Here is a 24,726-nt window from a genome sequence, read left to right on the forward strand (position 1 = left end):
CTTTCGTGTATGTACCATGAAATTACATGGAATGCGATGCAAACGGACAACGTCGATGTTACCTGGCGAAGGTCTGTCGCGAATTTCTACTCAAACGTTTTTTTGTTAATCCTGATGAACACGAAGTTACGAGGTGAGAAACGACCTTTTTGCGAACCGCTGCAATATCTGAGGAATTACGCTGCGCTCTCAGATTTAATGGAAGCCCATTAAAAAGCAATGAATGCATATTATTGGGCGGCGTGCTCGATTGGAAACGTAACCAAGGTAGAATACAAAGCTAAAGCTGCCGATCGTTAATAATTCCGAGACTATCCCGTTGCGTAGTTTACGATGACAATCATCTCAACGGTGGCCGAGGTCGACCGAAGCGACTCAAAAGCATATTACCTTATCGGGGAATTGTTGGAACTCGGCGCGATCGGCATAGTTTTGGAATTTCTAACCAGTGAGAATTTTTCGAGCTCGGTAAGAGTTAGCGCTAGCATATCTATGTTATGTTTTCAAGACACGAAGAAACTTTGTTAACAGAAGTATTTCAATAAACAACTATAATATTGAGATATTAATTGAGATTATTAATAAAATGGTGAAATTTGGAAACTTCGATATGGATACTATTGTTTGGAGTTGTTTTATGGCGTAAAACATTAAAAGATATCAAAATAAAAACAGTTTTACGTGAGCGTGACTACGAGCGGAATATACAGTGTACATAGAAGAACATTGAAAAATATTCATGAATTCCTATCACGAAATTTCCTTCAAATACAAAAAAAATATAACAAAATATATATAATATGATAAAACATAAAATATATAAAATATGATACAAATATATAAAATACGATAAAGACTGACAAACTAAATATAAGTTCTAGCAAAGTGTGCAACACGATAGTAATTTTTTCCAATAGATTTTATTCGCAGTCAGTGAATCGATACTCTATCTTCACCTTGAATTTGTATCGTAAGATTATGCGTATTCATGAACGTTGTGCACGCTGCATGCGTTTCATATGCATGTCATCGGTCACCATGATATTTAAATTACATCTGTTATATTATCTCACCTCGATGCACTAAAATTAAGCATGCCAAGTATTTACTTGCTAATATGTGCCATAATTTTCACAATTACCCAAATATCCAATCATTTTCCGATTAAATCCAGTTAAATGAAGCGCTCGCCTTCCAATGCAAATTTTACCTGCTATAAAGCATAGAAAGAAAAATATGCTATTTAAATGCTCGTTGACACATTTAAATTTACGCTGGTAATCATTTATCGTTTCAATCAAGAGCATACAAAATTGACTATTTATTCTCACATGTATTACTAAGGTCTAAAAAAAACCTAATGTATCTAGAAAGGGTATCTTACGAAATATGTTGACAAAAATGAATAAACAATATTATAAATAATTCTAAGAACCTTTCGGATGCTGCAAAATAAAGTTGCCATTTAACAATTCCATAAAAACGTATATTACCCTTACAAATTAGGTTGTCTTTTTATATAAATTTATTTATAATACGTTGATTAATTTGTACGCACGCCACGGCAAATGTTAAATAAATTCCCAATAAAGTCCAGTATAACGTAGCTTAACTTAAATTCATTTAATCCTCTGCGAACCAGGTGAACTAAAGCCACGTTCTAGATCGTGTGGAATAAATTCTATTCTGAGACTAATCCCTCTATAAATATATTACCTGCATAAAAAGAAATTTCGAAATGTCGTTTTGTTCAATTTGTAACAATAGCAGAGTCAAATAATGCGATCATTGCCTTCATGAAATGACTAATTATATAAAACAAAGTTTATAAAAGTTTGTCAGCCTTCGACTAACTGAAAATCTTTTAAATCTTTCAAATGAATTTAAAGATTATTAGTAAAAGAGTTGTCACTCACTGATTAACAGTCTTTTTATAAAACTCAAAAATCGATTTTTATTATCAGACTGTTCTGATAAACATTTAAAAGATTAAATTAAGGATATTTAAAAGATTAAAAGAAACTTTGAATATTGGTATACTAATTTCAACTTATTAAAGTTATTACAATATAAATAAAATTATACTCGACAAACTTGTTTTGCAATTAATACAGAAAATTTTTATTTTGCATAAAATGCAGTCTACCAATCACATGATCTTCGTATTAGTAGCATTTCTTTGTCTTTTTATTCTATCGTGCCAATCGAGTTTCTTTTCATATTTTCTAATACGTAAATCCAATATTTCACAGATCAATTCACGCGTACACTTGAATTTTTGTAAATTCTAACATAGGGTTTATGTCTTTATAGGCTTAGATATTTGAAAAGAAAAAGGATGTCGGCATCGTTTAACGCGCGATGAACGAGTACGGCGCAGGTATGCGAGGCATAAATCATGAGCTTCTCGATTACTTTAGAAGGCATCGTCAAGGTTCGTCGTGATGATTTTCCTCTTGAAAAGATAGTTCACTCGGTCGACCGTGAGTCCAATGTTAATGCGAGCAAGCCGGAAAAGCCTCGATCTAAGTCACCGTGCGATCCCAGTGTGCACTGGATATGACCAAACACGATCGATACGTCAAGATCATTGGAGCAGCCGTCGCTTTATTTAGACACCGAGTCCACTGACACTGGCGACTTGCAATTAACACCAGCACCATCATATATTAAAGGTGTACATTACCAAACTGTCTTACAAAAAACTAAACGTTTGCGGAAATCATAATATCGGTCGATTTTATTACAAAACTCTTTTCGTATCAATTTAATTATTCGTCAGACTTTTACAATTTCAAATAACTTTCAAAAAAAGTAAATTAAAATTTTTTTTATCAAACACTTTTTATTGGATACAATTTATTAGATGCAAAAGTATTAATTTTCTTGTTAACTATACATGTATAATGATTGAACTGCATATCTTTGGTCAAAATAATACTTATCTTCAGCAATTGCAACAAGCATCAGTCAAACGGAAATTTAATATATAATATTGGATTTATTTCATTGTACTACCAACATACAATATTGGATTTATTTTAAAGAGGTCGCTCTAACAATAATGCCATTAGCGATCCCTTCTATCGTTAGAATTTATACTTCTTATATTCTTTATAATCCTTACAATTTATGTTTATCATTTTGTAATACATACATCTTTACGTATGTACGTATTATAATCGTGGATGTTGATCAATTTATTTATTTTTTGGTGAATGAATTCAGTAAAACGTTTACTTTCGAAAGAGAAAAATGGTTTCATAATTTTATTGGCACAAAGCCAACACCATTTTGCTCAGCTGAAAACTCGAAAATTGAGAGAAAATCGTTCGAAATAACGAAAAATATTTCGAAGAAAAATTATTTCGTTTTTTATCAACCTAGTTACATATTTATTGATTTTCCAGTTACATTGTATTACTACGAAATGTATTTCAATTGATATTTTACTATAAATAGCTACCCCCGATAATCATCCGTAAAATGTACCTCATTTTTTAAATTACATATTATCTTTCATACAAAACTAAAAATATAAGAAAATTAACAAAAAAGAAACAAAAGCTTTTCGCATGAAGCTAATATTTGACCAGAATTTTTACCTTGTACTAGATAAACTAATTTCAAAAATTATTGTAGAAAATTTTGTCTATAGATTGTCCAAATGAATGTTCGATAAGCAGATGTTGATTCGAATGTGTCTATATAGATTCTCTCCGCGAGAAAGAAGAATGCATCAGCCGTTTCTCAGTCGGAGAGACGTGAAACTACCCCTATGTGCCGATATCTCACGAAAGTCTCGTTGAAGTAGCTATGTAATCTGGGTCATCGGATTCGTAAGGTTTTGTTCAGCAGCTTTCGCAGCACTGGGAAAAATGTGGTTTCCAAGCGAGACCAACGATAACAGCTCACGAAATCATATACAACAGTCGCAGACGACTGCTGAATTGAAAAATACGTGCCACGTCACATTTCACCAAGGTTCCAATAACGGTTTACAAATTTTGTACACCATCGGAATGTTAACGGTTAGGCTATCGTAACGTTCCCGAATAAATCACGAAAAACTATAACTGGTTCAACCAGAACAGTTTCCATATCGTCACGAATTATTAAGCTTTATTATTGACGCATTTTACATTTCCAATTCGTTAATTGGAACTTCAAATATCTCGACGGAGAATTACAGATTCTTCGTTATTTTCTCTTTTTTAATTTGAATGAAATTTACGTAATTATCGCTGCGCTTTATAGCAGCCTTGCAACATTTTCCGCAACGCTACACGGAGTTTCGCGACACACCTTAAACTAGGCACTTAGTTTCCACAACATTAATCGGCGGAAACGATTGAGACTTGTTTGTAGATCCTTCGAGATCCATGGATAACGTTGTCCTCAGAATTTTATGTATCTTTGCACGAGATTCTTCGCTTCGAAAGCCGACGAAAATATGAAAGAAGAACTTGACTTTTATGAATTCCTAGAAACACTCAACACCGGTTTTCTATTTTTAATCGTATGATTCGAAATCGCACTTAACATTATGATGACCAGAAAGCGGATTTTTTACTTTTATAACGAAATTAAGTAAACGAAACACAAAATAACGAAGACATTAAAACTTCAAAAGTACTGCTAAATTATTTCGTTTTGCATAAAAATCTACAATCTCCAGCCACGAGAATTTATTGAATATGTTTCTTTGTTATATTATTGTAATAATAACAAAATCTCTAAGCAAATTCAATTTTGATATTTTCATAAAACAACGCACCAGATTTCTACCAATTGCACAATTGCGAATTACATAGTAATTTAATTGTATGACGACATGAATTACGAGTCACCCTGTGATTGCTTATTTTGTAATTATAATTCTTTGAGTGATCCAATTGTAATTCTGCACAACTTTGCAACACGTAGTAGTTACTTTTGGTGGTAACTTTTGATTTCTTAAATGTTTCACTGAATTTTGTCCTCCTCTTTACTTTTTGATTAGTATCATTGATGTTTTTTTGAACATACACATGGTCTAACTCCTTCCACTTCGATTTCTTCCACAACCATATCGATTAACACTTCTTCATACTTAATAATGTCCCTGGTAAAAAGAGTCAATTTTTGTGCCTTGTGTGTCTTTATTTACTTTCACGCCTAGATATTGATACCAGAAAAATCAAATATTTCGATTCAGAACAAACAAACAATATTCAGTAGATTATGTGTAAAATCTTTATCGCGGCTCTGGATCGTTATTATAGCGTAACGAGCTGATCCTTTGTTTTGCTCCGAACAGTGTTAAAATTGCACTCTAAAAAACCACGAACAAAAATAAGGAATGCAAGAGGGAGTTGCCGCGTGAAAGGTTAGATGTGAAAGTGCCTCGTGAACAGGATGAAAATGGGATAGGAAAATATCCGCGGCACAATGAAACTGCTAAACGTTCCCCATTATTTACTGCACAGGTGGAAAGTGTGAATAATATGGGAATCCAATGCGCTTTGCAATTTTACCACGGACTATGATCCCAAATATTAGACTAGAATAGTACAGGAATACTTGTTATATAATTTCAGATTTAAATCCTATAGAAATTGTATAGGATAAATTATAGATTAAAGAAATCGAAAAAAAACTAATAAGTTCAGATAACGAATTGCAAACAAGACTAAAGAAAGAATGGGATTTTCTTTCGTCAGATTACTTTTCCAAAAATTGATCAAAATGGATTTGCAACAAGATATTAAAATTGATTTTTCGTAACTTATGCATAAAATATTGACTTTTCTAAAAACGTCCGAAAATTAGTGAGACATGAAAATGTGACAACTTTTAATTTAAGATGTATTGTATTAATAAATGTTATTCTTAATTGTTTACAAAATGTACCTACTGACCGACGATGTGTGCAAAATTTTTAATAAATTTATGTAACATGACGAAGCACTGAAATTATACTATATTGCAAATATTCGACTAATAAAGGTGTTGAGATTATGGTTAAAGAGAATAACTTTAACGTTAGTCACATTTCTTTACTTTATATCGGGGAAGATATATCAACAGTGTCACAGAACAACACGGAGCTAGAGACAAAACTAGAGTGACAAAAGAGAAAGGCATATTATATTTCGTCGGGTCCCCTAATTCTTACCTGCAACGTAAAGTAAACACTTCAAGCATCCCCGGAACTTCTACGCATAATTTATACTTATACCTATTTCTCTTATGAGATTGATTTTTGTGAATACGTTAAGACGTATTTTATTTTCAGCAGAGTAACTATAAGTACTTTGGAAAAAGTCACGAGAATTTCGAGGTTTTGAGCAACGTCGTTTAGGCAACACTCCATCAATTACCGCGTGAAAAGGTTTCATGATCAAGCACAATGTCCTGGGAATATCCTTTCCTAAATATCTCTTGGATCGAAGATCGACACACAATGCATTACAGAGTTTTCTATGCAGGTGACTACGCGTTCTCACGGTTTTCACCTCTAGAGCAAGCTCCAGGCAGCGATGAAAATAATTTCGCGGACTAATTAATGATTCCTTTGCAGCATCGTTGCAGTACCAGGAGTCCTGATTCGGGACCGGCTCGGGTTTCCTGTGCGCCGGTGTGCATAGGGGAACAATTAGAGCCGTTAGCTGATGATTCAGTGATGAATAATGAACCACTGTTGAGACAAACCGGTGTCCGAAACCAGGTGCGATGAGCTCGTTAACATTGATTATCGAATCCTATCAATAGTACAAATACCAATTTTGTATCGGTGGAAATAAAATTCTCCTGATTCTGTTTTCTATAGACAATAACCTGTTGCAATCTTGTACATTAATATCCTAATTTTCAATGTTTAAAACTTCGGTGATTGATATAAAAAAATTATGATACCGAAGTACGGAGTAAGAAAATATAACAGTTATTTGAACAATTTTTGTGACTCTGATCAGCAACAAAATTACGTTTGGTATTCAAGTTGATGCTATTAATCTAATTATTAGAGAGAAAGAGAGAGAGAGAGTAAATGACTTGACGAGTATCGATAGATTGCCTTCAACCTACTAGATTATTAACGAGAGGAGAAAGTTTCGAAGCGAGTCCTAGTTCTTGCAACAAATATAGACAATTTCCTTTTTACATAAAGATCCACAATAACTATACCAAACAAAATTTTTATGCAAAATAAAAGTCGTTTGCATCAATTGCAAGAAATAGAAACTAAATAACAATTTCTTTCACTCTGGCATAATTTTAATGCAGTAAAAATGATATATTAAACATTTTAAAATATGTTTAATGTTTCTCCAATTTTACATTGCAACCATTCAATTTTGCCATAAGTGTATAAATTCCGCAGGATGCATATGACTATTACTTATAAAAAAAACATTTGAATGAAAGTAATAATTGTTCTTCAACGACTTCTTTCACATTAATTATAAAAATTAGGGTCCTAGTGATAGTTTCTTTAAGAAATAATTTGTGCAGCAAACTTGAAAATTGTTTCTTGGACCAAAAGAAGTATCCTAATACAACCATTGATCATGCTGTCTCTGAACTTATTTGATTGCCAACAAGCGATTTACACTTCTTTTTTCTTGATGGAACGTAGCCATTTCGGGTGAAAACCGTTCCACGACGGTGTTCATAACTAAAAATCAAATTAACGCGACTAAAAGACGATCTCTTGCTTGGTCCAGGCGACCATGCAAAGAATTATTGCTTGGCACGGTGTTTCATCATCGTTTTTCTCCTTTGTGTATTGCAGTCGCTTGAAATTCCCGACACCTTTTTCGCAGGAACCAAAAGAACACGGCCTCTTTGTCTGGCCGCACGCCAGGCTTGACCGCCGATAACGAGGTCGCTATGATGCCTATATATCGATTGTTTACCGCTATTATGGGTTTTGCGCAGACTTCCATGTGCCAAGATTAACGGTAGCGAGAATGGAACCCTGAATTAATGGACAGGCATACGAATGAATGGGACGGACAGCTCACGATTGTTTGCGTTCACGGCCGGACACCTTCCCTTAAAATCTGTTAATGCGGTCACAACATTTCTGAATACATTGAATACAATGTGATTCAAACGTTGAATGACCTATAGTTCTCGATTATTGAATGTTGAAACGTTTCACTTTTCTAATTTGAACAGCAATGACAAGCAAAGTGTAATAATACAAACTTTGTCGCCAGCTTTATTGTTGAAAATTTAAGATATTACTAACATTTTCATTAAATTGCATTGGTATTCGATAATTATTCTATACACAGTCGTCGTAGAAAGTATTCGTGCACTTTTTAAAACGAAATAACTATTTTATAATTGGGTCAAGTGATATTTTTCCGGGATGTTAGAGAAATTAGCTTATTATACAATGGCTAAGAAATTGTATCCACGAATTGCGATTGGCTGAGGTGATAAACAAAATTAAAGAATGATATTTTATCACTTTTTTTTATCTGAGCCAATCCCACTAATTCTATCTTTCAAACCTTATAAGCGTTACGGCAAAAAATTATTATAGTTGCTTTGCAAAAAAAGAAAATTAAACAACACAATTTACACTAGATTACATCCTTAAAGCATGTCTCTTAATGAACGAAGGAAGTAACCGCGAAAACTCTCGGCACGGGCATCATCGTGAACTTCACGGAGAAGTCGAGTTCCGAAAAAGGCTCTGCGACGCGATTCCAAGGATGAGCTTCTCGAAGGGCTTCATTCGAAGTAGTTGTAATTAAACGGCTAATTACAAGATCGTGCATCGCGATTCCCGGAGATCCTGTGCCAAAAAAAAAGTCTCGAACGGAGGCAAGTTCGCGGATAGGTAGAGGTTCTGCTCGTCTCGGCGTGCAATAAATAACCTTGCGAACAGGAAACGAATGCCGTATTCGTCATGGCGTCACAGACTAAGGTTTATATGTCTCTGCCTTGTACGCGCCACATTTCGAACGCGGTCGGTCATATTTTTTTATTCTCTTCCAATTCCACGAAAGAACGCGATTGGTTTTAACCGTGAAATCGGAATTGGTGCGACGAAATCCGAACCGCTGGGGATCGCAGTGAGATAGCAGGTTGAGAAATTATGGGCCCCCTGGATACATTTCTTTTAGGCAATAAATTGGTCTTGTGGAAATTTAGATTGCACCATTGATTTCCAAATTCTGAATCTTACATAAATTCATAATTTTCAAGACCATACGCCGTCGTGGAACTGTTTTAATGCAAAATTGTTCCATAAAAGAGGTGGAAATTGCTTCCAAATCGAAGAGATTTAAAGTTTACTATACAATTATTCCTTTTCGGGACTATATCTTATTACTGTTATATATTACTACTGTTATTACTGTTATTATACTATCTTATTACTGTTATATATATATTTGTTTTCACATTGCGTGACCAGTAACTTCAACTTGAATAAAAAACACATTTTCTATCAATCTTATCCATAAAAATTGTTCACACAACTGTTATTTTGGATAATTTTAATTCCTTGGCGTACAGCTACTGACATTTATAACGACGATTGCATTTTATTACGGATATGCAATCAAATTGGTTCGTTAATTACATGAATTGCAAGATGTGTTGTTTATTTAATTGTGAAGTATTTGTGTTTATTAAATTCCATTTAAAGTGATCGATGTATAAATTCCTGATATTTACCCAACGATGCAGCCAGCCTTGCGTATTTAAAAATACTACAAGTGCGCGGTGATTTTCCAATTCCAATTTTCGCGGAAATAATGGCACGTTCGAGAGAACTTTATATAAAACTTTCGATAATTAAACTTTCATGAATCATTTTGCTTGCACCATAAATAGCATCGCAGCCTGTGCAAGGCTGCATAATGCATCGAATTGCTTGGCTGCATTGCCTACTACAAGTACGAACTTCAAACTGCGCGTCGACTATTGCATCGGCCACGTGATTCATCTCGAGGAAAGTTTGACCGAAAAGGCGATTGACTGCACTAAACCTCATTCCGAGAAAGTTCAATGCATTAATTAGAACTCCACTACACGCATCAATCTCTTCACCGTACATTGCACGCACAATATACATACAATATTTCTTCCCTATAATAGAGCTTTGATGACTTAGCATATCACATTATGGGGTTGGCTCTACGATGTGCTGGATTTTCCAAGCATTCTTTTTCTGTATTCGATATCCGATTACTTCAGTTTTTCTTTACATTCGTCTGCAGAAATTTGAATTGTTCTCTAAAAGATTATACTCAATTCTGTTTTTACACCGTTTTCATTCAGCACGATCTAAAAAAGTAAATTCAATTCCCATTTTCGACGATCTCATTCAATTTCAATAATAAATTTATGTTGTTTTTATCACTATCACTGTTTTTAATTTTGAATTCACGAATTTATGTTCATTTTTAATTTACACATGTTACTTTCACTTTAAAAATTAAATAATATTTTGTTTTTTTACTAAATTAATCAAATTTTGCTTTTATAAAAGGCTCTTAATTAAGTGTTTTGAATGAATTGTTTTTTATGGAACTTACCTACCGTGTAAAAACAGAATCGGGCTTATTTCCAAAAGTATGATTCAATTTTTGCGTAAGTTAATTCCTGGTAAAAAAACTAAAATCAACTTTGAAAATTGGTCAAATAAGCTTTTAATCAATAATATTCTTGACTAACTTCAAACTCTTAGATATAAAGTCATATGAACCAATTATACTTCATATTTGCGACATATTTTTGTATACGGAATCATTTAGTGGCCTTCGTACATTCTGTCCCACCCTGTATAAGAGATAAGCTAACCGAAAAAAACCCTAATGCAGTTCATCCCTCTTCGTCGCCAGCAATAGGGGAGCGAAGCTATTAACCAATGAGAAAACCGCATATCTATAATCTCATTACGTGATCCGAGTCATGCAATTATAACGCGGGACAAACATAACACATTGCTACGGTCAATTGTGGGGTCAGTTTTGATCCACGAAACCTCATCCGCTTATATACTTCCGATCAATTAAAGGGTTATTACTTTTGACTATGAGACATGAAAATACGTACACTTTATACTTTCAACACAGAAAATTCATGAACTTCTGTTTGCATATTTAATTCCATCTTATAAAGTATTCAATCAATATCGAGATTGTATTTGTCGCCCTCTAAAAATCGTGTTTTAAATATTTTAGATTATTAACAATTTGACTAATTGAAGTTTCGTTAAACAAATTTATGGAAACAGATGACTGCAAATTTTGATGTATGTCAACCCAATGATAAATAATAAAGATATTCTGTCATTGATCGACAACAATGCTTTTTGACCGAATTAAATTAGTCGAATTCCTACAACAATAATTAAAAAGGAAATCGCACTGCTGTAATTGTAGACAATTGCTGGTGATAATTAATTCGCGATATGAATGGGTTGCATAAGTACTGATTCTATATTTTAATTGTATGTCACTTGTGATAAATAAAGTACCTGTATCTATTAAATCTGTATTTTTTAAATTAATAGCTTCCATGTAAAAAGCTACTATAATCAACCAGTGTTTCTATATGGATTAGAACTAATTTAATAGGGTTTGAATATTCCATTCATGTTGTTTGTGTTCAGCATTGGTCTAGTTCCCATCTGACTATTCATTATACCATGTTGGGCATTATAATAATTCATTATTGCATCCATGCGATAGTTCTGACTCAGCTAAAATTGCAAACTTAGAGGCATGGTGGAATAATTTTGATTCATCAACAGAACTTTCTCACTACAGTAATGATTCTAGTTCTTAGAATGCTCCATCTTTACCAAAATTATAACAACAAATTTCCGTATGTATTAATTCCCTACATATTGGTTTTATAGTTTTACTTTTATAGCAGCTATACATTTGTCCAACATAGAAGTTGTCTCAAATTCTGAAACATGTATTGGTCCATATAATATAATAAGAGACCCTTGAGCCATTATCGTGCCTCAAGGGTCTCTACAAAGATCAATTTAATTTATAATTCCTGAATGCAGTGTATATTCTGTTCTTGGAAGATTACACTCTGTTGAAACATTATTGCATTCATGGAATCCCTCCTCCCATCCTAGTTCCATCCCCCTCCCCTAGTTTATAAACAATGTAGAACAATTGAATATTACTGTTACAATTATTTGTTCACACACTTTTAAGTTAGAACAGATAATTTACATTTTAGTAAAATAAACAATGTAGCACATAAATCTCTTTATAAAAGGATATACAAAGATCTGACATTTAATCATTTAACATAAAACAATTAATTTCTCTAGTTAATTACAAACAAAATAAATTGATCAAAGATTTCTTTTCATATTTTCTTATAGAATATAGACTTGTAATTTATCAGGAAAATAAAAACCACAGATATATCTAAAGTAAGCGAAGGACTAACTCAAATATCATAATCCTATTCGACTAATTCTGTCAAAACTAAATGGATACGGAGATATGACACCTAGTATTGTTCATAACTGGTCCATCAACCTTTATGACTATTCCTGTAATGATTAAATTTCTTCACACAAATAGTAATTCAGTATGGATTACTACTGCAGCGAATACTATGAGATTCAAAATAGGTCATGAATGACCTAGTGGTCATTAATCAGTTTAACAAGAATCACATTTGTTTGGATGCAATAATCAAAGAAGGTTATAACTGACCCAGTGACGCAAGGGTGAATATTAGTAACTGTGTTATATATTCAATCATTTATATTTTGGGTAAATATCCAAGTTAAAGGAACCACCTCTTGTATCACTGACATTAAAATATGTTTTCAAGATCATTATTCTAAACAACTTTTTCTTGTATCTAAAAGAAACCATTAGGTTATTGATATTTTATTCAGGTAGATTTGAATTAAATCTTAAGTCTAAAACAAAAGACTTAAACCAAAATTCAGTCAATTGCAATTTCCTAATATTCAAGTTTTACTTTGAGTCACTGTTTGAACTTCTTGTTTTTGTCATTTGTTTTAAGTTTTGTACAAGTATGAACATTGCGGATATTTGTATAAAATTTCTACAAGCCGAGACTTTATTTATTCAGAAAATATATTGAGAATATTTGATCGAAGCAAATTCGTCCTATTTTCATGAAATCAACATGATCCAATATAAAATACGTAGTTTTTTTTAATACATACAAACGAAATCTTTATCCATCAGTCATAGTAATATGTAGAATATCAGATCCCATGCTGACGCAAACGCCGCCACATGTGAATAAATACATGCAAGATTCGTCGTAGTGATAGCAACAGTTTGTCGCGAATATTTCAAAAACAAAAGGAGAACGACTTATATACGAATAAGTTGTTCAGAATAATGACCTTGACAACAAATTCCAAGGTCATGGAAATCGTAATTAGCTTCCTTAAACTGCATATTTAGTTCGTGTTCAAGGAAAGCACATACCTGACGGGAATCGTAAGCGTCGGAGAAATGTTCGGCTTCTTGTCCGGCGTACGGTTGCTCGCCGGCAGGGCCCTTACGTCGATCGTCTGCCGCGTTGCGATCCATTGCTTTGGAATCATGGACGTCTGTACCGGGCGCACCGTCGCACGTCGGATCCTCCGTCCTCGGGGCAGGTTCCACTGTTTTGCCCTTGACGAAGAGGCGCGAGATCGCACTCCACATTCAACGAAATCACAGCATCCGCGACGGTGGCAGCGACGATCCGTTCGAACGGGTCCTTGTTCTCGTCATAGCCGGCGAGACAACAATGTTCGTCCAGCGAGATTTCACGTTTTCCGACGGGACAACGTGGATATCTTTTTCTGTCACGGTGTCATCGGGCACGCGTGCAGGTTCGTTTCCAATGACGGTGATACCGAAGTAGCAGCGCAGCAAGGTTAGGCGTACCGTTCGACTTTGTCCAAAGTAAGGTTAGAATGAACCCCGCTCGGTTAAAGACTCTCACTCACACGCTGCAACGGCACCGTTCGGTGTTCATTCGGCACTGTGTCCCGCGCGCGAGGACCCACAATCGAGACATTCACAGAATTTGAAAAGGAAAAAGCTCGAGCTCACGGAACAACACAGGGTCGCGACATGGAACACCCGCGAGAGACGTGAGATGTTTTGAACCCGCCGGATCTGCTACCTGGACCCGAGTAATGCTGCGCGTGGCGTTGTTCAATGTCGCGCGTAATAATACCGGTGAAACGCCATAACACGTCGCAAAGGACACGCAGCGAATGTTAAGGACATTCGGCCCGCGTACGCCGAGGATCTGCTATTTTTGTCGGCGACTATTGTCGGAAGAGCGTTCCACACTCGACGGACAATGTGCGAGTTTCCCCTATCGATTTTGCGCGAAACACGATGCACAAACCGTGCACGAATGCACGCTCGGGGAACTGTGTCTTGTTGGTAGATTCGGGGACAGGTTCCAGTTCAGCTTCCTCAGCAGCTCGTCCTGCTGTTCGATCTTCCGGATGGTTGTCGCGAAAATGTTATTGGCACCTACGAGAGGGGCGTACCTCACGCGATTTTGACTTGTTCCGAAATCGCCAATGGATTCTACTGTTTAGCTAACTGAGAAATAGCGTGCGTTTCTTGTTCGTCTCCTGCAATTCTTTAGTTTAGTTATCCTACGGTCCAGATTATCGGGCTCTCGTTGACAGCGGCACGAAAGCACACGAGAAGTCCACTCTCGTACACAGCACAGACTTCGCACTAGCACCACCAACGATTCCTCGAATTTCCGCGATCGTTATTGGCCACTCGATCCGCGAAACATCCGAAAATCGCAATCCACCGTATCAATGACCGCGAATTCTCAAGCGAGAAGCATTGTCAGCACGAAAGATCGTCATCTCGCACGAACATCAAGTCCACCGCACGTTCGCCGTCCATCGTGGAAACGACCATCGATTCAAAGCGAGATTATCGCTGAACGATACATCAAAATGGCGTTCGAGATTCGACGCCATGTTCTCCCCGATCGAGTCAATTTACATCACGGAGAGCACACCAGAGGCGAAACTCCGCCGTTTTAACGAGAACCTATCGCCAGTGCGCATGCGTTTGAGTTCATCATGAACATAGCTTCAGAACTCTATTGCAATATGGATGCACGAAGATATTTCGATACTGGCTCATGTTATTATTTCCACTTCGTAGCTTCATTTATAACAAAGGATTATATTGTTTTTGGTCTAGATAACAATATTATATGTTATATTTATACAATTTTTACGTTATGTAAATGATCAAGCACTGAAAGGGTAACTGTGCTCACTATAAATTTGAATCTGCAACGTCCGTTAGAGATTCTTGTAGAATTTTTTGCTTCACATATAAATCTATATATTTCACGTATAAAGATGTATGTTTCACATACCATTGTTAATAGAAATCAGATATGGGAAGTAAACTCTTTCTATACAAAGAGTTATTACAAGGAAAAACTAAAATATTTCTGTTTGTATATAACGTATTTATCTAAATATGGACATTAGTAAATTTATAATAAAATAAATAAATAAATTAATGCTAATATCAAATAAAAATAGATCGTGTAAATATCTATATTTGTTAACCATCGTTATCAATCATGTTATGGTTAAAATATTATCGCACTTTCAAACATTTTAAATATTACCGCGTTTTTCAGTGTTTCGAATTTCTTTCGCGCAGTTTCCCCTTCTCCGTCTCTCGTCCAATGGCTGAAAGAAAAGGATAGAAGTGTCAACTTGAAAAAGCGGCAATGTCGTCCGTGTGAAAAATATCAAGATCAGTAAACATTTGAGAAAATAAAATTAAAGGTACTACAATAATTACTTTTGTGATATATTCCGTGATAGCTTAAATTTCTGTGATCGAATTCTTTCTTTGATGTTTCAGGAACAAGATACATGTTTATTCTTATAAAAAGTGAGATTTCAAAAGCTATGGATAAAGAGGTTTTCCACAGTTTGGTGAGTACGCTAACATAATTTGTAAATACATTACAACTAAGCTGAGAAATAAATCTTATTGATCGTAATATAATAGAATTACTTGCATTTTCATGTTATTTAATTAAAAATAGTCGATTTTGAAAATCCTCAACAAGTATGTTGTACGTTGCTGGGTAAATTGTATTGAAACAATTTGATAAATTGTAAATTTTACTAAAATTGCATCACTTAATATGCGATTAGCGTATTAAGTAAATCATTTTGCATAATTTCATTGGCATACGTACTATTAACAAATTATATTACGAAATAGTTTTGGATAATTCTATCTTCGTAAATTATTGTATTTTCATTTGAAATTACATATTCTACGAAGCGAAACAGATTATCGTGTCATGCGCATTTAGCGCCATCTGTCAACGATCAGATTAACTATGTAGAACAGAAAGAAGAATCGAATTCTTTCAAATATGAATGTGAAATCATTGTTGTTTACAAATCATAATGTTTACTTGATAATAATAAATGGCAAACGTAACTTGTGGGAATTGAAATAATTTTTAGAAACTCACATTATAAGATGGTATTTATATCGTGTAACGTAGTGACTGTTATCACATTAAACAATTCTAATAACTATAAAAAAACAATTACAAAAATAAATGATAGCAGATAAAATCGCTGAGAAGTATTACTTATATAATTACTATAATATTTACTTGTAATAAAATTGTTGTTCTAGGGTCGACGAGAAATGTAGCAATAAGAAATCAAAATTCATGCAGGTTCTGAATACTGTATTTAAAGAAAAGGCAACTGCCAGCTGAGAATCGTGAAAAATGATTAAAAAAATAAGATCTGCACTGAGTGTGTTGTACACATAATATAGTATGTATTATAGAACGTATTTACAACGATATATTTACATTGTCATTACAAAAGTTGTGTTAATAGTGCTACAGACTATATACTCATCGATTTAGTTAACCGCATACAACATTCACGCACCCATCGGCTAAAATAGACTATGCTTTGCTCCCATTCACACTGCTAAAACGCTCATTTAAACAACGTCCGGTTACGACACAAAAAAAGACAACGCTGGTATTATTCCCGAGTGGAGGCATAATCGGATTCCGCGTTCTAAAATAATTTAAAACTTTAATCTCACGTGTTGAGTGACTATGAACTCTCTCGCGCATTCTCATGACTTCGTAGAAAATATAAATCTATACAAATAAAAGAGAAAAGAATATAAGAGGGAACAAGAAGGAGGGCACAAACAAAGGTCGTATGACTACGATTAATTAATTAAGATTAAGTTCTCGCTCTATTGCACGTAACGTTTCGATGCCATTTTACGATCCGATTCCATTCCCGTGGCAATGTCGGCATGATTGAATCTTGTGCTAATCAATTTCTCACTTTCTACGTCTACATTGTACGTTCTTCTTTTATTTTACATTCGCGTACGTAGAAAGCAGAAATGCGCATATTCGTGGATGCAGAGTGGACCTGCAGCTGCCGCCATCTCGATCAGATAACTTCTGCCGTGCTTATTATTTAGAAATTGTGGATTCATTTTTTATGAAATTGTTAATCGTTAAATAGCCAATATTGAAGGAATATTACTGGATGTTCCATCAAGCACGACATACCAGATTAAAACAAATCTGCTAGTTAGCCCCCAAAGATCAATTGTGATGTATTATTAAATACAAATAAAACTTTTTGATAAAATATATCAGATGCGTATTGTGACAAAATTTAGATTTGTTCGATTTGGAAATACAAACAAATCCGTCGTCATTAGATGATTTTAAATATAGTCACAAGAATCGCTAATTGTTTTTTTTTTATGAGAATGTATATTTTCGTTAGAAATTGAAAATTCGTAGAAGAACAGTTGTCGAATACAAAATCAGTCTTAAATATTTTATATTTTTTTAGTTAGGTATGTCAATATCTAAATAATCCAGATATGGAAACCTCGATCTGTTTTGATGTACTTATTTGTAGTCGATGCTATTATTGAATTAGTTATCGTATCGGTCTGTGAAATATGGTACACAATATTTTACCGGTCCACTCCACAAAAAGAGTCATACTCTCCATGTTCGACTCGAATTCACCAACGAAAAGCAATTCATTCTCTCATTCATAAATCGCGACTGCTATTTTGGGGTTTGAAAGGCAGTCAGTGATTTCCGGTCGAGCCTGGACAGCATGACGAATGGTATCTCGCAAATGAAAGACTTCTGAACAAAGGTTGATTCGATTCCCGATACTGTCGAGCAACGCTTCCAATTGGAAAGCAGATACCGCCAATTCGACAATTCAAACGATTCGCTTCTGCGCGAGGAATCTTGCGCTTCTCGGATTCGTGTCGCGTTTATGAAACAGCTTGTACACGCATGAATCTGCTACGAGTATTAACATACATTGTTTCCTGTTCACTCGAGGAGACGCTTTACTTACAGACATAAATAAGACTAATTACAAAATATTATTCATCTTTCTCTATCCGCTTACAGAGATACCTTTGACGCGCAGAAAACACTGGTCCGAGTGTTCTCTGGAACGATAACAAAAGAAAAAGAAGAGAAGGAAGAGAGAGAGGGGGGGGGGGGAAGAGAGGCAGAAGGGAGGAGAGATTTTCTTAAGAACAATGTCCTTACTTCATTCTCATCGTCAGACTATAATATCGAAGTTCGAATCATTAAATTAATATCACTAAACGACACATTAACCGACTGAACGTTTGGACGTTGGATGCGATATCTAAGTTGATTAACAAATAAAAAAAGGACAAAGAATAAGGTTGGGAGAGAGGAAGGAGAATTATGAAGAAACAAACGATCCGGAGTATTGATAAATGTCTCGGACTGTTACGTATTGTATATATATTACTGCGTATTCGTTAAAAAAAGAAAAATAAAGAAACCGGACAAATCACGCGTCGGATTGCACGTCAATCGATCGATCGGAACTCCTATCGTCATCAGCATAAAGTTATTACGATCGTTAGTACGGAAGCACTTGTTTCGAGAATTACACTATCTACTAGTCAAAATTTGGCACCAGACGACCGATGTTTCTCTGCGTATGCTTGAACCTGCCATCGATCAGCTTGTCGTTCGCATCAGGCACAGGCAGACACGCACCGGAAACTGCGTTCAATCGAACCGAGTCGAACAATTCAACTCCGAAGTTTCTCGATGCAAGCTATTTATTTCACTTCTTCGCTCAATTTCATCGAGCTGTTTTTCTCCATCGATTGCTCCAAGAGAATTGTTTAGTTATACTTCGAACTCTTCCACTGTTCTCAAGTTCACACGTCCAATTTTACTAATGGATACATAAATTCCACTGTATAATCATCCCGAACTCAAAATTCCCGCTTTCTCGATTTCACGATTATAATGCGAGAAGAAGTTCAGAATTTTCATATGCACAGTTTAGAAGCAATTGAACCTTTTCGTGTCCAATTCAAATACAAATCCCAACCCATTTTTCGGCATTCTTCCGTTGAAACATGAGTTTTCAGATTTCTCTCCATTTGTATTCTAGATCCATGGTACGTACGGGTGGTTCAGAAGTAAATCACTGTAAATCCACATTTCTTTGAAAATGAGTTGTACAGTGCAAATACCTTTTTATCATAGGATCTCTTGATCCATAAGTCAATATAGTCGATTGCTTCGTAGATAAATAATAGACTGCCGCATTAATATCGATGACATAATGACTAAATAACATTGTTCGCAGGGAATTTTTTGTCTAAAAAACGATTACATTTCTCTTTTGTTCCTCTTCTGGTTAAGTCCATTTGTACAATGCTTTACATTTTTAGCGGCATTGTTATTTGTTTACAGTTAATTTACAAAATCTTTATCGTCTCTAAGACACACCAATTGTCTTCTGAGCCGTCCATATGACAAAGCTGACAAAACTCTTGTCGGATATATAATTTTCCTTTAAATAGGATCGAATTTTTGGATAATTTGGCCCGGAAGATCGAAGATTGTGAAGCCGATTCGACTGGGCTCGACTCGACTCAACTTGACTTGAGGATCCGATTGAACGGTGTCGTTTACGCTCGCGACTCGGTTCCGCAGTGCGGTGTCCGTGCAATGCTTACAAATCACGGGGACGATCAGTGGCAACCGCAACTCTTGACGACCATGTTTTTGTACTTCTTCAGTATAACGTTGCTTTCGTCGAGAAAATACAGCACGGAGATCGGTGAGAGCTTGGTTGGCGCGCAGCACGGCTTTGGTACCTTACCAGGACTCACCAGGTGCACCAACGTTTGGACGATCGCGTGATTGGTTGCGTTCATATGAGCGTTTAGAGGGAAATTGCATTCACCGCTGCAGTAATATGCGTCGTACCCGTCCGGTGCTATGATCCAGTCCTACGAAATTAATATTCATAAATGGTCATGCAAGACGCACGAGATCGCTCGAAGAGCAACGTCACGAGATTAGCAATCCTCTTTTTGCGGACACGCTCGATAAGTAAAGTCCGCGTACGCATCTGTTATTCTCGAAAAAACATACAGCGACTCGTATTCATATTCGGACATCTTTTAACCAGTTCGTTGTTGCAACTGCTTTGAAAACTGTGCAAGTTGCTGTAATTATACTGTATAGATTTGGTTTTCTTCATATTTCGTTTAAATAAAACGCTTTAATAAAACGTATAATTTAATAAGGAATGTAAAAATATATATACTTCTTAATCAATTATCTATTTTTGACAAGTATACTGCTATCCTTAGCAAAATGTCTTATCTAATGTGCCACTTTTCAGGATATTTTAAAATATTTGAAACATCATGTGCCTTTTACCTTTTCCGCAAAACTAGAATATTCTGCTGTGTGCACAGCCGTTCACAAAAGTTATTTGATCCAAGTTTGAAAAAGTTATTCCGTTTTAAAAGGTGTTCGAATAGTTTGGTGAGTCACTGTGTGATCAATTATGTTCTTTGAAGTATCAATTCTATTTAATCTTTAAACTTGGTGATTTTTGGACAATGGATAGTAACAAAAAGGAGATATACCATAAAAACAATATAGTTTATATTAATACAGACTGCTATAATAAAATAAAACGGAAGAATTATTTGTTCAATCATAATTGAGATAAAAAGTCCGTGAAAGATGATAGAAAAGACAAATGGCAAATTAAGTCATCTTACCCACTAAAGAATTAATATACACCTTAGAGAACGTGATCTTTAAATGAAATATTCATAAGTGCTTCCATTTTTCATTTATCTTGTATTTGGTCTTAGAAAGAAACAGTAACGTATTATTTTTCAAGAATGTACGTACGTGGACTCTCGCGAGTGGTTCTACATGCAGCCTATGCTTATGCTTTCTGTTTACAGCATCGAATCGTATAATTTATATCGTATTATAATCGTATAAAATAGTTTATTTAATAACTGTTAGTAACAGTTATTAAATAAACCAAGAGTATCATATAGTAAACGTGGAACAACGAATTATTGGAGTTCGAGAAATGAATAATTTGAGATAAATTTGTACACACGTCTCAAGATTTCGTTTAAATGTTACGAAAAAATGTCAATGAAAAACAAAAACGTTACAAGCTGATTCGAACCTTCCATTCACTATTGCTATTCGACTAGCCTCTACTTATGCAAATGCTCTATACTGCATTCTCCTCAGATTTATTCATACTGTAGTAATCGTTAAAAGGCATGATACGCGAAACAATACGATAATAATTAGTTTGCAATATTCCTAATCGTTAAAAATTCGATCAACTCTTTACAATATAGCATAATAACAAACATATATATTGTCAAATTTTATGCAACATTTTTATACAAAATTAAAAAATTAACATTAATCAGTTAAATTTCATTTCTCTTACTTCTCCATTTGATATATTTGTTATTGGAGATTTTGATGCTGAAGGAACCCCTTAATCACAAATGAACATAAAGTACGCTTGACACATGAGCAATACTTAAATGTATAACAATGCACAAGGTACATTATCATAAGCTCACGTATACATTACTTAAAAGAGAAGTTATGCAGGTGTCGCGGTTCCATGTTTACTCAATAAAACTATTCGTATCGATGAATAATATCTAAATATATTTTCCTTGATTTCGAGTAACGAAAGATTTCTGTAAATATTTCGATGCGATTCGAGAAAGCAATTAAAGCACAACACGGGGTTGAATGATCAACTATTGCGCGTCGTTGCGCAATTTGATACAACTTACCTGCCACTTTAGATCCCTGAAGCTGACGTACAACGTCTGGATTTTGCAAGTCTTCGAGTTATACTGCATACCTGGATCTGAAAAACGACGAAACTCGATTAACATTTTTCAACGTGCTCACGCTGCGATCCACGAAATTATTCTATCACGCGAACCTTTTCGCAACGCGATCTTGACAAAGTAAAATCTGAGAGTAGCGTGTTCGACTCGTAATCCTGTCTCTTCCCAGAATCTGGGCAATCGATTTTAAGATACGTGCATCATCGTGTAAACGTTCCGCATGATTCCGCGACTCGAGAGAACTGGAATTCCTTCGTTGAAGAAATAAACATGGCCAAACTACCATTGTGTTCTCACGAATCCCCCTAACTTATGGAGCTTTGTTATCGTTTCCACGTGTTTATAACAGAGAAACTTATTTTACGATCCACGGAAATGGAGGTCCACTTCGAACGAACGATCGAACCTTTTATTGTTTAACGCTGTGATATCTTTCATTAAGAAAATTAAATCTTGCTGGCATACTTTGTTCAGTATTTTTGCTTATTTAAGGGAGAATTGTGGAATTTTACTTGAGGTGTTTAGAGATTTTTTTAATACAAGTTCTACTTACTAGTTTTTCATCTTTTCTTCTAATATTATAGAAATGTTTCTGTACAAATTTTTTAAATAGACGTCTTTCCATCCGAAACTTTTGTTTAACATCTTTAAAGTAAATTTAATTTTACCACCGTTACAAAACAATATAAAGTGTGTGACCACACAAGTAGGGAAATATATAATATATGTGATAACTTTTTTAAAATTGGAACAAATGACTTGAATCTTTTTTAAGATTTTAGATCGACTAGTTTGTTAGAGAATGAGTAAACAAACTCTTTTATTCATCATTTTTCCATTCTTTTATCAGAGCCTATAATACAAATTTAAAAAATACGTTTCATAAATCTAGATAATTGAAGTTGGTGAAAATAACAATTTTTCATGAATTTGATCCAAAAATACGTAAACATATTTCAAAGATTCGTTTGAAGCTCAGATAAAAAAGTTAAAACAGCTTTTCATTGTTTTGATTGACATTTGAGATAGTAACAAAATTAAAAAAAGGTTATTCTATTTACTGTATAGTAAACTAATCCTTCAAACACTTCCAAAATATTTCAATCATTTAGTTCAGTTTCTAAATAGTTATACCGTTAAAAAAGGTGTCGGAAGACTTTTTACATCCACTGTACAATCATTTGAAATCATGACACGGTAGTATTTTTTATCGGGTGATTCGTGGCAGTGACCAGCGATGGTAGGGATTCCGAGAGAATTAATCTTGGACGAAGAATCTTGCGAAAAGAGTTCGACTAGAAGAAATTGATTGGTACATCGGACGTTACCTTCCAGACTTACCGGTGTACGGATTATTCCGATAATCCAAGCTCGAGGACTCGCTCTTTTTTCTTCTCCTTGCGTCTCGCTTTTGCCGTACCTTTTTTTCCCGGATGCCAGAACTCTTGAAGTATCCGACCATGAAGGGCTGTTTGTCCGGATCGCCTCTAAACCCAACAATCCCGATGTCCTCTGGTCTCATCTCGTGCACTGAACACACAAGAAACGACAAACGTTAACAATCAACGCTACTCTTTTCTTTATATAAGACCCATAATCGAATTATGGTGGCTGCGGTGGTTCCACGGAACTTTAAACAAATCATCATTAACATACGTTCATAAAATTATTTAAAAATTTATGTAATCCTCTATCATGTCATCAAGTTTGCACTGCTGATTTAGATATATGCAATATTTTTACTGAAACAGTAACTGGCAGTAATTGATATTTCGGTGAAGGGTTAACAGTTCGTGCGTCGCATCTTCTAGAAATGGACATGATCCTTTAATGCCAGAATTTTCTATTATCCAAACACGTCTTACACGTAATTTGCTCAATATAACGAATCAGTTTATTCATAATCTTAAAGCGACTAGGTATTATACATGATTAATACACATTCCTTTATAAAAACGACAACAATGAGTTTGTTCTAATTTTTCACGATTTTTATTGTAGAGTAGAACCACGACTATAGTGTTCTTTAACATTAGAAGTCTCTACATATCACCCTGAATTAGACAATATTCAAATAAAATTCTGTCTGAACTATCACGTACAAGTTTTTTGAATAAAATTTTATTCATGCAACATTTTGAAAAAAATTTTCAAATGAATGTTATTCGTCTAATCCTTCGAATAAAATTTTGTTCAAATGCTATATACCAAATAAATTCTACGAATAAAATTTAATAATTTCCCAACCCTGGCGTCACCCTGTCATTTAAAGATCTAATTTACCCAGTGACCGAAAAATTGTCAAGGGGTACTACGTCGATAGCTTTCCTTTACGCTCGAATCTCCGCCTAATTGCGGATTTGATGCCATAAGCGGATCGCGCGCGCAGCAATGATCGCGTTCGCGGTCGTGTTAGCTTAGAGTGGCCTGGCGGAGCCAGGCCGTGGATTAGAAT

The 24,726-nt window shown here is 34.9% G+C and overlaps 2 protein-coding genes across 16 annotated transcripts in view; both read right to left on the bottom strand.

Annotated features, from left to right (window-relative positions):
* Patronin (calmodulin-regulated spectrin-associated protein patronin) overlaps positions 1-14,943 on the bottom strand; it is a 97,174-nt gene extending 82,231 nt beyond the window's left edge. For 8 of the 15 annotated variants that reach the window (XM_078193265.1, XM_078193272.1, XM_078193271.1 and 5 more), the window contains exon 1: positions 13,455-14,942. In XM_078193265.1, the coding sequence (XP_078049391.1) occupies positions 13,455-13,676 (222 nt within the window). In that variant the 5' untranslated portion in view covers positions 13,677-14,942. Of the gene's footprint in view, positions 1-13,454 lie in introns of all 15 variants that reach the window. The other 7 variants (XM_078193260.1, XM_078193270.1, XM_078193268.1 and 4 more) reach the window with 2 other exon arrangements.
* Positions 14,944-16,819: 1,876 nt separating this feature from the next.
* Gbb (glass bottom boat) overlaps positions 16,820-24,726 on the bottom strand; it is a 56,037-nt gene continuing 48,130 nt past the window's right edge. The window contains exons 4-6 of the mRNA XM_078192688.1: positions 23,613-23,801; positions 22,212-22,288; positions 16,820-20,360 (exon numbers count right to left, since the gene is read on the bottom strand). Of these exons, the coding sequence (XP_078048814.1) occupies positions 20,100-20,360; positions 22,212-22,288; positions 23,613-23,801 (527 nt within the window). The 3' untranslated portion in view covers positions 16,820-20,099. The remainder of the gene's footprint in view (positions 20,361-22,211; positions 22,289-23,612; positions 23,802-24,726) is intronic.

This window comes from Augochlora pura, chromosome 10 (assembly GCF_028453695.1).
Source record: "Augochlora pura isolate Apur16 chromosome 10, APUR_v2.2.1, whole genome shotgun sequence".
Classification (NCBI taxonomy): Eukaryota; Metazoa; Arthropoda; class Insecta; order Hymenoptera; family Halictidae; genus Augochlora; species Augochlora pura.